General features: G+C 40.8%; 1 protein-coding gene across 6 annotated transcripts; it reads left to right on the forward strand.

Annotated features, from left to right (window-relative positions):
- Window positions 1–775: 775 nt before the first annotated feature.
- znf281a (zinc finger protein 281a) lies at window positions 776–16,968 on the forward strand. Of its 6 annotated transcripts, XM_040124317.1 has the most exons (9): window positions 776–814; window positions 1,092–1,246; window positions 2,892–3,345; window positions 6,347–6,448; window positions 7,479–7,605; window positions 9,316–9,399; window positions 9,518–9,636; window positions 11,198–12,714; window positions 16,891–16,968. In XM_040124317.1, exons 3-9 carry the CDS (start codon window positions 2,941–2,943, stop codon window positions 16,907–16,909), a joined length of 2,373 nt encoding a protein of 790 aa, XP_039980251.1. In that variant the 5' UTR covers window positions 776–814; window positions 1,092–1,246; window positions 2,892–2,940; the 3' UTR covers window positions 16,910–16,968. The 6 variants fall into 6 exon arrangements, with proteins under 6 accessions (XP_039980251.1, XP_039980246.1, XP_039980249.1 ...); XM_040124312.1 differs by lacking the exon at window positions 16,891–16,968 and having other exon boundaries at window positions 11,198–12,846; XM_040124315.1 differs by lacking the exons at window positions 776–814; window positions 16,891–16,968 and having other exon boundaries at window positions 1,245–1,318; window positions 11,198–12,846.
- Window positions 16,969–18,023: the final 1,055 nt, after the last annotated feature.

An 18,023-nucleotide genomic window follows, 5' to 3' on the forward strand; every position in this document is an offset into this window, starting at 1 on the left:
ATTTACCTAATGAGCTTAATAGGTTGACAGTCTTGTTTTTTGGTTCTTATTCTAAAAACACAGAATATCATCTTTGGCTTTCAAAGTAATCGTAAGGTTTGTTCGATTGGCAAAATAAACCACTAATATTCCCCAGAATATTATTGTGAGTGGGTATCATTAAAAAAACAAGAAAACAAAACAACGTTTTATTGTGTCTTCTTCGTCTTTACAAAAATCACATTTGTTGAATGTATCTGGAGATTTTGAGATGTAGGCGAAGAGTTTGTGGGACACTCATAACGTATATTATGAGCAATTTTGTATCGTACTTCTCTTATTTTTTGGGATTAGTCATTTGTATGGAAGAAACCATGCTTTTTGCCACTGAATATTAGAAAAATGGGAGTTCCACAAAATTTTTTTCCACGTGTAGTGATTTTTCTTTCACTGTGATAGCACGGATGGATTACTGAAAACTGAAGTGACTGTTTAGTTTTCTTGTTTGAAAGTCATAGAACTCAGTTAAAAAATTGCAAAACGACCACAAGGTGACGCAAATTGATTCAAAAACATCCCAAAAAGAGAGTTAAAGCGACTACAGAGATACGCAAAACAACCACACACAAAAAAAAGCATAATAACCACAAAGAGATGACAAACAACCAAAAAGAGAGGTAAAATGTTCTAAAAGAGATGCAAAACTAACGCAAAGAGGCAGGAAACGGTTACAAACCACCGCGTTTGTATAGAAGGGGGGGGGGGGGGACTTTTACCTGTCTGTGCCCACGGCCCCAGTTTCTCATAATCCGTCCCTGTGTAAAAGTATTTCCTTGTGTGTTTATTAGTGAGATTTTGGCTTTTAATGTCTTTTCAATTTATAGAAAACAATGACCCAGGTGTTCTTAGCTCTTGCTGTTCAAAATGGCATTTTATCCTCCACTGCATAATTCAACTAGGAATAGCCTTTATAGCCATTTGAGGTTCTTTGATGTGAGACCAAAGATATTGTTTGGTTTTCATTGTGGCCTTTATTATTATCATTATTGCTTTAGTTATCTTTTTTTTTTTTTTTTTTTTAATTAATTATTTATTACCGTTTCTCTGTTCAGGACGGGTCCTGCTGCGGGACCCAGAATCCTCTGCGCCGAGGCAAGATGGAAGAGCCCAGCAGCTGCGGGAAGACAATGTTTTGGCTCTAGATGTTGAGACGGACAGCTGAGGGCGAACTTCTCGAGCCAAAACAGCAGGCCATGCTCCTGCACCGGTAAGAGAAATTCGCGGAGTCAAAGTTTCGGGGGGCAGAGTCGGCCGCCGTGGCGGCCAAACTCCTCGCACGGTACAGACAACAAAGCGCAGCGCTAGTTAGCCGCTAAGTTAGCCCGTCTCGGCTAAGTCGAACGAGCATCATTGTTCGCCGGAGTTGTACGGGCCGTTTGTTATGGGTCATGCCCGTGTGGCCGCTCCATCACTTACAGTCGGTAACTGTCCGGGAGACGAAGCCAACAGCTCGGAGAAAAGCAGTTGTAAATGCGCACAGTCGAAGTAAGATAGCCGTGTCTCTTTTGTTGTCGAGCGCAAACCAGCGTTCGTCCTTTCCGTTTTTTTTTTTTTTTTTTCCTGCCTCGCAGATTTTGTTTGTCTTGTCTTCTGTGGGTTGATATCTGCTACTAAATCACTAATCTTTAATCGCGGCCAGAGAGAGAACAAAACTAACTTGGTGTGCGCGATAAGAAAGCAAGGGGGGGTTTTCCTCGGGCTTCGGCTGGTTCTCAGCTCAGGTTTTCCGCCCGGGTTTTGGTGGTTTATCAGCGCGGATCTGCGCGGCTGTTATTGCATGGCCATATTAATTATTGCCTGATCCTGCATCACAAAGAAGAAGGGCCCCGCAAGAGTGGTTAGCCGGATGGTTAGCTAGGTAGCTAATTGCAAGGCGAACAAGCTCGGTAGTTTTCTCAAAAGGTGCGCAGTCCCCGGGCTTCTCCCGGCACATTGTTTTGTGTGTTGTTGGGGTTTTTTTTTTCGTTTTTTTTTTTTCCTCACCGCTGAACACAGATCTGAGAAAAGCTGGAGTAACAGGAGTCTCGTTTTATGTTTTTTAAAAAGTTTGCTTTGTGTTAGCTGAGTGGGTTATTGCTGCTAGCACACCATCAGAGCTGAAGGCATTTGGCAGCAATCAGACAGCAGCTCATTAGCTGCGTGGGTTGTTCATGCGATGGCTGAAAATAATTGTAGACGGATTTTCTTGCAGCCTCCTGTACAAAAAAAAAAAAAGGAATTGCTCTACAGAACCTGCATTTGGTCAAAGCCGATCACTCACGTTTAATTTAAACGTTAACATCCTACACCGACACCTAAACACTCTGCATTGCTCATCGCTTTTAAAGCTATTACGGAACATGCACCCTGCGTCCATGCAGCAGCCACATAATTGCACCACCAGTCTGTCTAATGCAGCCCGTGTGCTCTCTCTCATTGGCAGATAAGCTCATGCAAATAGGATGACTGGGTCAGACAGGCCCATCAAACAGATTAACACACAACTTAAAATCCTCTCATTTCTCATCTCCTGTTGTGTCTAGCACCGTGGCCGCAGCGACCTTTTTGCCCTGTACATACACGCTGTAAGCAACCAGAGAGAATTTTGTGCAGTGTAGCTCCAGCTGGTTTCCTCTTGTCGTTGTGCCAGACAGTATCCCTTTGTTGACCCACAAACCGTCGGTTTTAATCTGCCTAAGCGCCCAGTTGTGAGATCAGAGGCTGTGACACCGATTCCTGAAGACCAGGCATAACTGGCTCCATAATTGTTTTCTGATGGTTATTAATTGTGTGTATCCTCACTGATTGATTACTAATTACTTTTGCCGCCTTTAAGAAGGCATAGATTTACCTGTTACCTCTAATCCTCATAGGATGAAACTGATTGCCACCCCATAGTTTTCCCGCCCACCGGCTTTCACCATGAACATCATTCAAGACAAACTAGGCAATGAATTCCTACGCTCCAACGGGGGTATGGACTCCAATTTTGGCCCTGGCATGATTATGTTCAGCCACCTCCCGCCGGTGACCAGCTTCACCCGGCTGGCTGCCCACTCCGTCATGCAGGACCTTCCGCCGCAAGAAATGATCCTGAAGAAGGAGCGTGACTCGCCTGACTGCAGCATGGGCACCCTGGGTGGCAGCCTGGGCTGTGCAGGGGTGGGAGACTATGTTCACGCCATGGGTATAAAGCAGGAGAAGTTGTCAGAGCACGATTATCGCCTGCCGCTCTATCCCGGAGGGCTGGGGAAGAGCACAGAGCTGCTGGAGGTGACAGTTAGTAACAACCAGAGCCTGCTGGTGCATGACCTCAACATGGGCAACGTAAGTACCTCTGATAGGAAATCAGAACGCGACGGGGAGTTAGTTTGGTGTATTTCTGAATAAAGGGCTGTGCTATCAAGTGCGTATGCTTCCTTAAAGTTAGATTTCCTTTATTAAACTAGCTTAGAGCTGAAAGAATTAGTTGATTAATCAATTAGTTGATCTAAAGAAAATTAAAGGGGGGGTTTGGGGCGGGTCACCTAATTCAATACTTGCAACCACATTTAACTACAACTTTTATATTTATCCCAAATGGTCATAACAATTTTACACTTTGCATGTTACAAGAACTATAAAGTTACTGATGTAAAAACATTATCACATTAATATACGGTCAAAATATGGTGGTTATTTTTGCCATCCCATGCTCTTTTTCCAGCACAGTTTTGCAGGTACATTGTTTTTGCACTTCCAGAATTCATAAAACAGCCAAGAATGATAGACGATGTACACACGTAACAAATACGAGGAAGTACCCACACAGAAGTGGGTAAATGTTAACTATCAACAAATCTTAATTTAGATAATACATCACATGTGCAATGCTTATGAAAGTCATGAAGGTAATGATTTTATGTTAATTTATGTTATAATAAATTAAATCTTTAGGGTTTTGGACTGTTGCTCACACAAAACATTTGATGATGATACCGTGGGCTCTGTGATGCTGTGATTGGCATTTAAAATGATTTCTGATGTTTTTATAGACAAACAATTAATTGAATAATTGAGAAAATAACAGGAAGAACAGTTGATAATGAAAATAATGGTTAGTTGCTGCTCTAATTTGAAGGGAGCCCTACAAATTCTGCTAAGATTTTTCTGTTGTTTTTTCCTCATCTCACCCACCCAAATACAACTTTGTGCCAACATTTCACATAAAACAGGAAATCATGTGTTAGCAAACGAAGATATAATACAATGTAAAATTAAATGTAGCAAGATAAATATCTGGATTTCAGGGCTGCTTAAAAGCAGTCAGATGTTAATACGATTAAAGCAACGCTCAAAAAGCACCATATCTCTCTACAGTGGTCAGGATATGGTGCTTGTTGGCTTTTACTTTTGTGCTTTATTGTGTTATTCGTGTCAGTCAGTGATCAGCCATCAGAAATATTCATTCATAGATGTTTTTTTAAAATTTATGAAGATCTAATTTGGAATAATTTTTGGTCAGTTTGTCCCCAAAACAATCACGCTGTGTTGTCAAGCAGCTCATATTTTAAAGCCTGAGAGGAAGGAGCTCGTGAGAAACCGGTTATGTTGACATAAATCTACTGACGGCTTGAACTGAAAAATATAGATGAGCCCTGCCTCCTCCTCCTCATCCCACTCTCCCTCCGTCTGTTTCTCTTTCTGGGTAGAGGGGTGATGTCATCCAGCCTGAGTGTGAATGAAAACGTCTTGGCAAGGACACAGCTGTCTTGTTTGAGCTTGCAATTTATTTCAGACGTCTTTTGTGCTCATTCAAATAGAAATACACGCATCCACACTCTCCTAACAATAGCCAGTCATCAGAGGTCATCAGGGCTGTAGATGCAAGAATGTTGAAAAACAGAATTAATTTACTGTGTTCACTGTGCCATATTTAAAAAAAAAAAAAAAAAAAAAATCTGTCTACTCAAGGACAATTTCATGTTTAAAATGTTATTTTGATACTAAACAAGTAGCCTTTAGAAGCCACACATTTCAATTTTTCAAATATGTGTTTTGTCCAACCAACAATCCAAAATTCAAAGCTATTCAAGGGGGGCTGCAACTACCAATCATTTTCATTTTCAATTTCCTCTGCCGATTGTTTTCTCGAATAATCAATCAATTGTTTTGTCCTTAAAATGCCAGAAAACAGAGAAAAATGTCCAACACAGTTTCATAAAACCCGAGGTGATGACATCAAATTGCCTGTTTTGTTCAACCAACAGACCAAATTCCAAAGATATTAAATTTCCTATCATGTCAGATGACTGGCTGGAACTGTCTACTATTTTGCATTATGGTTTTTTTTTTTTTAATTTACTTAATGAAGATGAATTGATTATCAAAATAGTAGCGAGTTATTTTCCTGTCAGCTGATAAATCGAATTTTTGTTGCAGCTCTAATTCAGTTTACGACGATACGAAGCAGAGAAAAGCGGCAAATCCTCACATTTGTGGACTGTTTTGCCTAAAAAAAAAAAAAAAAGTCACTTGAACGACTGATCGATTATCAGAGTAGCTGCAGATAAATTTTTCTGGCAATCAGCTTAAACACAGCTATGTTGATGAAATAAGCCCTACAGTCAGAATTACTTTTGTCCTGCTCCAAAATTATTGCACTCTCTCACACCGAGGCCACTTCTTGTTAACGTGTAGCAGTTTTTCAGCTGTCATGTTAAACCACTTAAACCAAAATTGGACATTTTTTTTATTTTGGCTAGACTTTCTCCTGTTTTTACGCTAAAAATTTGGCTGATTTTGGAATGGCAGGTGCGTCCACATCTGCTCTGTCAGCGTCCATATGGCAATGAGGAGCAGTGTGTTAGCTGAGAAAGAAATGGCAGGGCAGGAAGGTAAACAGAAAGAATAAAAGGGGGATTAAGAGCCTATATTCGTCCTTTCTGAATTGTTATCCCACGCAGATTGTTTGCGGTGAAGTTTAGTGAAGAGTAATGATTTTGAATGTTTAGTTTAGAATGTGAGGTGAGCAGTTTGTCAATTTCTTTCGTGAGAATAGTAGATGAAAGGCTGTAACAGTTTATTACAGGCTGCTTATCCATCAAGGAGCCATAAATTTCAGGCTTTGTTATTCCGCCCACTAGAACCAAATCTTGCACAATCAGTCTCAAACAGACAATTGCAAAGGTTTTTTTGTGTTTGTTTGTTTGTTTGTTTGCATAAGCAACAAACATGGACTTGTTTGCATGATAGTTTTAGACTGAAGGTGCTTAACCTTCATTCAAGTGATTTCCTTGTCATGGCCGGCTCTCACGGCCCTGTCCCTCTCCCTTTGTCATCCTCACAGCTGCCGAGTCAGTTAGGAAAGGAGCCCACTGGGAGAAAAGGTCGAAGGTCAAATGGTGATGGACAGGAGGGTAAACCAAGAAAGAAGAGAAGCGAGGCAAAGGTTTGTCATATATTTTTACATCTGTGAATGCAGTTCGATTTTAGTTTTTGTCCTCACCACACTCAGTTACGTACATCAGCAGTTACAGAGTGGTTAATATTCAAAATATACTGTAATGCATTCTTTTTTTTTGTTGTTATCAAAAACAAAAATAAATAACAAAAATAAAAATAATGAGCCCTGTTTATTGTGTAGAGAAATGCATTACTCTTTGCACATAAAATAATTTCTATATTGCTAAAAATGTATGGTTTTTTTTCAACTGAGTTCACCTGAAAATTTTTGCAGGATGTAACAAACATGGATAGCAATATTTGTGTATGTGTATGTGTGTATATGTGCGTATATGTATGTATGTATGTATAGAATATGAACCTTAACCCTCTATTCATAGGTGAATAGACTGAGCATGTTTCATATGTTGTAACATAACTTTGTTAGTATATCATGTAGAGACAAGCTGAGAAAACCAGTCAAAAGTGCTGATGTGGGGCTTTCAAACAATACGTAATTCATCCCTGTTGACTGTTTTTTGTTTTTTTTAATAAGTAATATTTTCAGTGATTTACTGGTGTACATAGATTTTAAAATTAAAAAGCCACAAAAACGAGTTGGGATACAATCACTTTACACGTGAAAAAGACTATATTATATTTTTATTTCTTATATTTTTGTGTGTATAAATAGTGAAACAATATTTTTTACAACCTTGAGCTGTTTTGTGATAATATTTTGAGTGATTATTGGTAAATGATTATAGGCGCTTGTTTCATTTTTCTTGTATTTTGCTTTCCCGGGAGCTGTACCCTTGGTTAAATTGACAAAATGAAAAGTCCGACTTAATGCTGAGCTTGGTCTGGAAAAAGGATACCATACATGTGTTGTAAGGACGATTCAGTAAGAAGTCAGGAAGAATAAAAAAAAAAAAAAAAAATTAAGTTGTATTCCAGAAGGTTTCAAATATATTACGTTCACACAGAAAAACACTGACTGAATCTGACCCCTCTCTTTCTACTGTATTGTTCTACAGCAATCAATGATGCTGGATGCGGATGGAGGCAGCCTGTCGCCGGGAACCAAGCCTCACATCTGCGAGCACTGCACTGCGTCATTCAGAAGCTCCTATCACCTACGTAGACATGTCCTCATTCACACAGGTATTGTTCTGTGCTTATTTCCACCATCATATTTTCTTTCTCTCGTGCTTGCTCACGTGGGGTTTATCACTTATTTTGATATTCTTTTTGATCATGAAAACGTTGATATCATCAGTACGCCAGCTGAAGAAACTGAAACTAATGTTATCATTACTGCTTGAACATTTTATTCAGCATTATCTTCAGATAGTTTTCTGTGTACTTGGTAAGACAACATTTAAAAAAAAAAAGCAATAACCCAGTGGCTTGTCCTTAATCAGTTCTGCTCCTTGAAGGCAGTTTTGTGTAGTGTTTTGTTTGGTCCTCCATGTAGTTACTGAGACTCACGTGGTCTAAGATATGGACAGGCCAGGTGTGGGGCTGCCCCTTAAGAGTGGAATAGTTCAAACCAGTCAAACCCTCCGAGTCAACTTGCATTTGTCAGTCAATTCCATGCACTTTTTTGTGTGTGTGTGTGTCATTGTTCTCAGAGTAACGCAGGATAAAAGCACAGTAGGCTGTAAACTTTCCAAACAGAGTCTTGTCTCAAAATTAACTTACTGTGATTGGAACTGAGGGCAGCGTGACGTGGAGCAGCACAACTTGATTCTCTTTGCTGCATCGACGCTCTCAGCTTCGGTGCTGAATGTTAGCGAAGTCGGCGAAACTACTTTTGAACCAGATGCTAGCGCGGCCTCCTCTGCTCCTGTCCCATGCGACTGACTCCTCGGCCGGAGAGACGCTCCGTGGTGCACCAGGATTTTATAACTGAACCATCATCAGGACGCACACCTTTTACTTCTTTGACTGTGTGGAAGAGTGATGTTTTCATATTACACATGAGGAGTGAAGGCATTAAAACGTGAATCTTGCAGGTAAAACCTGAGACTCGTGTAGGCTGTTACAGGAGGTGAGTGTGGAGCAGCTGCTCTACAGGTGAGCTGGACTGTAAAGTAATTGGGCAGAAGAGTGAATAATATATTTGTCATAATCACAGGTAAGGTCCACTGAAGCAAAAACATCATTAGTAATGTTGAGCGTTTATGAAAATTAAAAATAAGTAAGTTTGAGGCATTGGCCTGATTGATGACTACACTGAAGACTTACTTGCCTGTATGATAATGCACTATTGAGTGTTATGTCCAACTTCTTCCTTGTTCTGACTCAACTGATGTCCTCATTTGAGAATCCCTCTTGGTTTTTTATTTTTATTTTATTTTTTTTATTTATTCTCATCTTTACCATTTGTGTTATTGCTCAGAATGATGCATAACACCAATGTGTGATGTTTGTGTAAAAGTGGTATCATCCATGCCCACTTTTAACAAGTGTGGACTGTTTTTCCCCATTGGCAGCAGTGAGAAAATAAAAGATGGTATTTCACAAAGAGATGAAGTCAGTTGCATGAACACCTGTGAAATTCAACACAATCCATTGCAGTTGCCTTGAAGCACATACAACTTGTGGGGAAGTGTGTTTTTGTGTTGTTGTTTTAACTATGGCCCAATGAAATAAGAGATTAATTAGCACCTTTGAGAAACAATGTCAAAAAATCCTTATGAACAAAATAAAGTAGTACTTAATGCATTGGATTGCGTTATGTTGTGCAGGCGCTTGCGCTATTTTGCAGATGTTGTGTTAGTCCAAGATAACCTTTTTTTCGCAGAGGGGTAATGACAGTCAGAGCAAGCCGTAACACTGTAACTGTATAAATCCCTGGTTTTGTTGCAGGTGAAAGACCCTTCAGATGCAGTCAGTGCAACATGAGTTTCATTCAGAAGTACCTTCTCCAGCGACACGAGAAAATCCACAGTGGTAAGTGATTAATGACAGCTCATATCACCAAACCGCCTGATGCAACTTGTGAGTCATTGTGTGTTTGCAGTAAACTGGAAGACAACTAACCCGGAGATGGGCTGTTTTTGTGTGACAGGAGAGAAGCCATTCAGCTGTGACCAGTGTAACATGCGATTCATTCAGAAGTACCACATGGAAAGGCACAAGAGGACGCACAGCGGAGAGAAGCCGTACAGATGTGAGACCTGCCAACAGGTAAGTGAACCTTATACATCCTCCTCTTTGCTGGGTATCTAAAGGGATACTTCACCAAAACTGAGTACAGCCCTGTGAAGTGTTGCTAAAATGCTTTCTGATTCAAAACTGCCTGATCTTACAATAATTGTAATATATTTTGAAGTGTAGAGTATTTGATCTTATGTATGAATAAAAACAAACAGAGTAGATAGACTACATTGAAAAAACAGCCCCCCCACATTACACCCTCAATGCAACGAAGGTAAGTAAACCTGTTTCACTGCTACAAAAGTCAGTTTACCTGTGATCACTGCTGCAAATTTGATCTCAACTGTGATTTCCAGTCAAGGCTAATTACACGAAAGGTTATAAAATTACCTGTGAACATCACAGCTTTTTCAATTTTGACCCAGGTTGTGTCTAACGCATCATGTATCCACGTGGTAAGGAACTGCCTGAACACAAAGGAAACCAGATTGTGAGACGTCATAAAGATTGGAGAGAGCGTACAAGAGCATCAGTAGGCTACTGAACATAAGCCGAAACACAGTTGCAGCAGTGGTTAGGAGATAAAGGAACAGTCATACTACCAATAACTGAAGGTGCACTAGCTGTCCTTGAAAAATGACACCGTGCAGAAAACGCTATTTACGCAACCTTGCATTGAAAGACAGACGGGTGAGTGCTTTTGACATGGCACAAGGATTATCTGTGGAAATTGGTGTTTCAGTGACAGATCAGACAGTGTGAAGGACATTGCATAAAGCAGACCCTTTATGGATGGTGCCCCCGAAGAAAACCATTGCTCACAAATTGGCACATAAATGCAAGATTACCTTTGCCAAGGAACATGAAAAGAAGCCTGGTGAATATTGGCAGCACATTCTTTGGTCAGAGGAACCAAAATATATTTGTTTAGATAAAATGGGATCCAGCCTATTTGACGTGGACCTGGCCAGGACTACAACAGTGACTTCACAGTGCCAACAGTTAAACGTGGAGGTGGGAGTGTGCTGACATGGGGATGCATGAGTGCAAAAGGTGTAGGGAGATGGCATTGATAGATTGCACTATGAATGTGAGTCTGTATAACCACTCTTAAGACGCTCAGCAAGAGAGGTATTTTCCAACATGACAATGATGAATGAAAAACAAACATTTGCCCTGACTTGAATCCAGTAGTAAACCTTTTGAGTCTTTTAAAGTGGAAGTGGTATCATCCAGGCCGTGGAGGATTGACTCTATCATCAAAATAAAGCTGAACATACAAAATATTAAAAATAGTAAAAGAATGGTATCTCACTAATGAAGGGTGTACTGACTTTTGTTGCAGTTGGTTCCTTTTAATATGGAACTTTCGTTATAGTTTAATTGCTCAAACATTTCTGTTTTGGCTTCATTCTTCTTTTTCTTTGACTGAAAACAAATAAAATGGTATTAAATGGACAGGCTTTGTAATTACTTTACATTTTAGTGATACTGACCAGGGGTTTACTCAGTTTTGTTGTATAATGCATCACTTTAAAATGATTCTTCATTATTTCCTTTAAAGACAACATTTGGTGTTTGTTCCCTTCAGTATTTTTCTAGGACAGACCGACTGCTTAAGCACAAGCGAACCTGTGGAGAAGCCATAAAGAAGGGGCTGGATCCCGGGATGGTGGACCTGGGTTGTGTCGACATGGGACATGGCAGCTATGGAATCACTCAGGGAAATGCTGGGAATGCTGCGAGAAAGAGGGGGAAGTCCAAAAATTATGGAGAGGGAGGGGAGCGCAAAAGGAAGAAGGGGAATGGAGGAGGGGGTAGGGTACCGCACATTCAGGGTTCTGTGTCTGGAGGCTACAGCATCCATGAATACTCTATGGAAAATCAAACGGTATCTTCCTCTACCGAGCCAGGACCCAGCATGCAGCAAAGCCACCATGGCCGAGCTCCAAAGATGGCATTCAAGAAGGCCAATCGCAAGAGCCTGGATAAAGCGGGTCTAGGTCAGGCCAAAGCAGGCCCGATGGAGCAGGGTGTGGGCATGGATGGACTTGGCCTCATGCAGGGTAACGGGGCTAAAGTTGCCACCAGCAGCAACTATGACGACGCCATGCAGTTTCTGAAGAAGAGACGCTACCTTCATGCAGCAAACAATGCAAACCCATCAGGGCCTGTGGTGGCTGGAGGAACCAGCAGTGAGTACGACGTCAGCGTTGGTCACTTGTCTTCCCAGCCATCTGTCATCCAGGGTGTTGTTTCCAGTGTGATGGACAGTGATGCACCTCTTAGTCTCGACAAGTCAGGGATCCCCGATGAGGTGCTGCAGAGCCTCCTTGACCACTACACCCAGAAACCCGACGGCTCGCACCACGACGTTCACTTTGACATCAGTGATCAGCACGTGGAGCTGAACCCCAGCTCAGCTGACGGTCCCGACATCAGCCACAGCACCGACACCACCAGCCCGGCTGGAGACAAGACCGTCATGATGCACGAGTACTCCCGCTTCCTGCTGCAGGCTTTGGAGCGCACCAGCCACAGCACCAGCTTCCCTCTGGGCCATGGGCCTTCTGCCTCAGGACCGTTCACTAGTTCCCACCCAGGCAACCCCCTCTACGCTGACAAGAACATCTACACTACGTCCCCACTGGAGTGCGGGTTCGGCCAGTCGGTGGCCTCGCCTTCGCTGCCCTCCTCTGTGCCAAAGTCTCACTTTGCAATGCTGACGGGCTCCTCGCCACAGCACAGCTTCCACCTGAGCAGCCTGGAGCCCTCCACACACCAGCAGCTCACCCCATCTCAGGAGCTCACTGACCAGATGGAGAAGCAGCACTCCTCAACCCCCCCTTCCTCCTACCAGATCAGCCCATCTGACCTGAGCACCCAGAAGGACCAACCGCCGGTCAAGAACGGCACCGCGGTCTACCCTCTGGCCTCCTCGCAGGATCTGGCCCCTCTGGACTCTTCCAAGCCTTCCTACCAGATAGAAAACTTTGCCCAGGCCTTTGGCTCCCAGTTCAAGTCAGACGGCCGCGGCTTGTCTTATGGCACTGACTCTAGCGGGGAGGTGGATCACAGGATACGGACGCCTGTGTCTGAATACTCAGGGTATAGTAGTTTGTTATCTGATGTCAATGAGCCAGTAAGTACAGGTTCCAAAACTCCAACAAGCCAAAGCTACAGATGAGAGCCTGAGAGGGAGAGAACACACTGTCGTTGAGGTTGATGTTCTTATTTTAATTTTTTAGTGCTCCTATTTTATTATTATTATTATTATTATTATTATTATTATTATTAATATTATTGTTGTTTTTTTTAAAGTGACATCTTTATTTTAATTATACTGATGCTCTGTTTTTGTGCCCACTCCTCTCCCCACAATAAGCCTGCAAGGCGTCTTGCAAATGCAATTTCTTTTTTAAAGTATCTGTTATTTTTAAGTTAAATATGTATTGACTGTTTATTCTCGTCATATTAGTGACATTAGGTCTAGTCATTAATCATGAACTGAAAGTACTTTTTAAGTAAGTGTAGACTAGCGTAGGATATATTTCTTTTCCAATGAGCTGAAGTGTTTGAGCAATCAACTTTACAACTGTAAAATAATAATGGAAGTAATGGCAGGGAATAGCCCAGAATCGAAATAGCAAAAAAAACAAAAACAAAACAAAAAAAACACATAGAAGTTATTGTCTGTTACAAGGTTAAAAGTATTACTCAGGAAAAAGTGGAAAAAGGAGAAGCCTACGAGGTGCAGTGAGCCCGGTTTTCAGAACTGTAAGTTTGCGACTTCAAAGAGGATTTTTCTTATGTTTTGTTACTTGTTGAATGAGTGTGACATAAACAGACTGCTGCCAGCTCACTTGAACACTGAAACACTTTCTACTTGGCTATATAGAGATTATGGTACTTTCGTGTCAATGTGAAACTCATGTTTTCTTCAATAAGGGCCATATATATATCTATATATATTTATAAGAATATATATTAATGTAAAATAACAGATTTAATCATTCTGGGGAACTGCCAGTTGAAGTACAGGGAGAACGAGGACTGGTTCAGGGGGTAAACGTTGTCCTTGGTATATTTTTGGAGAACAAAAGTGATGTTAGGGCTTTTCTTTGGCCAGTAGAGGTTGCTGTTGGCCCTCCCCTTTTCCTGCCCTCCTCATCTTCATCAGTTTTTTTTTTTTTTTTTTTTCCTAAAAAAAAAAAAAAAAAATCCAATTAGCACTTTGAGCTGTTTCCGTACATCGAGTAAAGTACCCCATCGGATCAAGGAAGCTCAAATGTCAGGAATGGACTGGCTCTTCGACCGAGACTTGTTGTTTGGGTATATGCTGATGGGGTTGGAACATATTCTGGGTGGACGATGGGGATACCCTTTGTTTGGGTAGCATGGTTTATATGGGCTGGTGGGTGGGGAGGGTTGATATGTGAAAGTGGGATTTTTCATTAACATTTTCTCTTTCTCCTTACTCTTAGGGAGGGGTTAGCTAGGGAGGGTGGGGATTTTAAAGATACAGTGACATTTAATCGGGATAATGTAAATGTAATTCAAACCCCTAGTTTTAGTTTGACTTGTTACCCAACTTAGCAGCTTTGCTTTCTTATTGAATTTGATGACAAAATGTGCTAGTGATCAATTATTTCTTCAGCTGTTACTGAGGCAGCCATATGCAGTATGAGCAAAAAAGATGGCTGACCGAAAAATTTGTATGCATTTAGACTTTTCACGTGTGCTGGCAGTACAGAGCATATTTGTCCCATTAGAAATTGGGTGCCTATTTCTGAGAAGTACAGGTGCAAGATATTGTCTAGTAAATGTTAGATGTAATTTCTTGCTGGTTTTTTTTTTTTTTTTTTTTTTTAAATTTATCTATGCTGTACGTGTTTTCGTAAAAGACAACAATAATTGCGCTGTCTTCCATAGCTGCAACTGGCCTTGAGTGCTGGAAATGATATCACTCTGCTGAATGAGTCTTTAAACCCCTTTACGCCCTGATGGCCTGTTTTTTTTTTTTTTTGTTTGTTTTTTTTTTAAGCAATCATTATACATGGCAGAGTGAATGCAGTGCTGTAATATCTTAAATAATGTGTTGCCATGTTGAACGGTTGAGGCGTAAACACAAATTTGCCTCACATATACCTCATATCACAATAAACCAGGGACAAAGGAGTGAAGGTTTGATGTATGTAGCAGAGATGCTGTGGTATGTATAAAAAAAAAAGGCATGTTTCTGTGTGACTGTTTTTGTGGACATGACATTCATGTGACCCATAAAGACAGCGTTGCTTAAGGGTTTCTGTATATGTCTCATGCCAACCAGTGTTCAGTCTCTTCAGTTGGATCTCTTCTCTGCTCCACATCTTATTCGCCATATTGTTTCAATATGCTTGTTTACAAAAAATGTACAAAACACTACATCTTACCCCTGTATAAATTTTACTTACTACCCCCTTTTTTTTTTTTTCTTTTTAATCACCGCCAAATTTTGTAGCCGATGATATCTTCCATTTTTATGTTGTTTCAGGTCTTTGTGACGCGTTTCACAAGGCTGTAAGTGTCCAGTGATTTTAAAAACTGATTAGGGAGAAAACAATAAAAACTGTTGTCGAGAACTCTTTTTATGTGCTAAGTGGTGTTAAACATGTTAATGCCTTAGGGAAAAGCATTTTATTTTTACACTGAAATGTATCAGTTATCAGAGGTGTTGATGGGGATAGATGTGTCTTTGCTGAACCGCCCGGCATGATGATACATAACAGGCTTACTGGAGCTTAATGTGGCTGTGTTTATTGTGACCACTGGGTGGTGATAATGTCTTTCTGAAAGTGGGATGCCGTAGGCCTTTGGGCTGTGGAGTCTCTTATTTAATTATTTTAACACCTAATGCAGTTAAAATATGCATTCGTGCTTATGTTGTTGGTATGAGTCCCTTTTAACGATTCTTTGACTCTGTCTCCAGCTTTTTATTGATTAGATGTTTGTCAAGTGTGTCTAGAAAAGATGGACTTCAACTTAATCTCTGTTTTAATTTCTAATAAGTTTCTAGTTTCTAGTTCAGGCCTGCGTCACAGATCTTTGTGCTCCCCACTTGGCCCATTCAATAGCTCATCCTGGAATTAAAAGAAATATAGTAACGCTTTTGTTTTTTTGTTTTTTGTTGTTTTTTTTTTTAAAGAGGGTCTCAACGGACTAGATGGTTCACATTCACTTCTATAAAATCACATCACATCTCATAAAACACTGATCTGAGAGCTGGTGTTTCTAACTGACAAGAGCTTTATATTCAAAACAGCCTTTCCCTGTCCCAGTTTAAAAAAAAAAAAGATCTTTTTTTTTTTTTTTTCTTAAAAGGAGTAAGTAGATTTTTGCCCTTTCTTGCTTATCTTGAGGACACACAGTACTTTCTCTATCTTTTTTCTTTCAATCTTTTCCTTAAAATTAACTCGCAGAAAATGGAGTAATGTGACGTTAACAAACCAGTGGAATACCAAGTGGGTGCATATATTGATCATATGTAGTACGTCTCATACATCTGCACCAAGTTTCATCTGGTGTTTTACTATTCTCAACCTAGGCTCCAACAGAAAGTATCACAAATACTTTATATCATTAACCCAACCTTCGCTTTTTTTTTTTTCATTTTAAAGCCATTATCATTTCTAAGAGCCTTCTTTCCTGCAGTTTTTCCACATACTGCAAGTTTCTTTCCACCTTCTAAGACGTATCAAATTGTCTGAGTGTTTGGTGCCATGTGACTTAAACGTTTAAAAAAAACAAAAAAAACCCCCACACACCACTATCTTGTTCCTGATTCTTGTATCCTACAAGTATTTCACAATGTCTCAATCACAAATGGTCGTCTTCAGTTATAAGGGTTAAAGTGTGAGCGTGCACGCATAAGCTTAGATCACACATTACACACCATCTGTGATAAAAGGTGACTGATTCGATATAAGGCGTGATCCCATCATATCCATGTGAATGAGCACATGCTTACATTTATATGCTTTTGAGGAAACAAATCAAGAACAAATATGCAAAAAAACACGTTACGAAAAGGAAAACTAATGTTAAAAAAAAACTCATGTAAGAGAAAAATAGATAAGCTAGTCGATACATATTACTAGAGGCCACCTAGATATTCACAAGGCCCAGCTCCCACCATCTAACCCAAGCAGCCTTCATAAGCGTTGCCACCACTGCATATGCATTTGAGTTTAACTTTTTAACTCTCTCTCACAATGTTGATCTGATGTCCTCTCATTTCCTTTTCAGTATCTGTGAGGGGAATTAAACGGCTTCCTGAAATCGAAAAGAGAAGCCGGCCGTCTTCCCGTGACCACTGAACAAAACCTGCATGTTGTGAGTGGCTTTTAGGTTTGGCGAACATGAATTGCACTTTTATGAACATTTGTCCGCACCCAAAACCAGTGTATTTCAGCGCCAATCCCATCTCTTTCTGTTACAAAATGACAACATTTTCTATTTAATGCTGGTGGTGATATGGCCAGGGTCTTTGTTCTGTTCATTTTTTTTTTTTTTTTTTGCACATCATCATGAGTCAGTATTGATAAGCACATTCTGCTCATTGTTGCTCACCGAAGTTGAAGAATAGTAGGGGTGTGAGCAGGAGGAACATGACAGGATTTTAATAAGTAAACCACAGAGTTGTGTTGCTCAGATGCGGCCAGTAAGACAGCGCTCCCTTTTCCCTGAGCTGAATGTCAGAGCGCTGTTTTTGGCTGAACAGACCGGGACAGAAGCCGCGCTAACTCTGTGAGAGGCCTGCCAAGCAGTCATTTAGTCACTGAGCTTTCTGTCCCTCAGTGTCTTTTGCTTGCTGTTGCCCCTTTCTGCTTCCAGGGGGATGCAGGTCTGTTGACAGAGTGGATGGCAGAGTGACGTGCATGATGATCTTATTTTCAAAGCTGGGAAGTGGCCTCATATTGGGTTGTGTACACAGAGAGATAGTGAATGGGGAACAACGGCAATAAAAAAAAAGAAGAGACACTTTTAACGACGCTGTAACATGAGTCATGGCTAAAGGAGGGATTCTAATAAGGAAGCTTGCGGCTTGGCTCGGGGGTGGCAATGCCAGTATGCACCACTTTGGTCAGGTCTGAAATATGTCGATAATTATTTGGTGGATGGAATTTTGCACAGATATTCAGGGAAAAAGAGTGTATCCTAATGGCTTTGGTTACCCCCTCGACTTTTCCTCCAGCACCAACAGCAGGTGGAGCAGACGTTCGTGTTCGCCAGGAGATGAATCCCACTGACTTTTGGTGATCGTCTGACTTTTCCTCTAGTGCCACTGTGACGTTAACATTTGTGGTGTTGAGTGAAATGTCTCAACAACTCTTGGACGGATGAACACCAAGTTCAAGATAAATTCTAACAACTTTGGG

This window comes from Xiphias gladius, chromosome 3 (genome assembly GCF_016859285.1).
Source record: "Xiphias gladius isolate SHS-SW01 ecotype Sanya breed wild chromosome 3, ASM1685928v1, whole genome shotgun sequence".
NCBI classification, from domain to species: Eukaryota; Metazoa; Chordata; class Actinopteri; order Istiophoriformes; family Xiphiidae; genus Xiphias; species Xiphias gladius.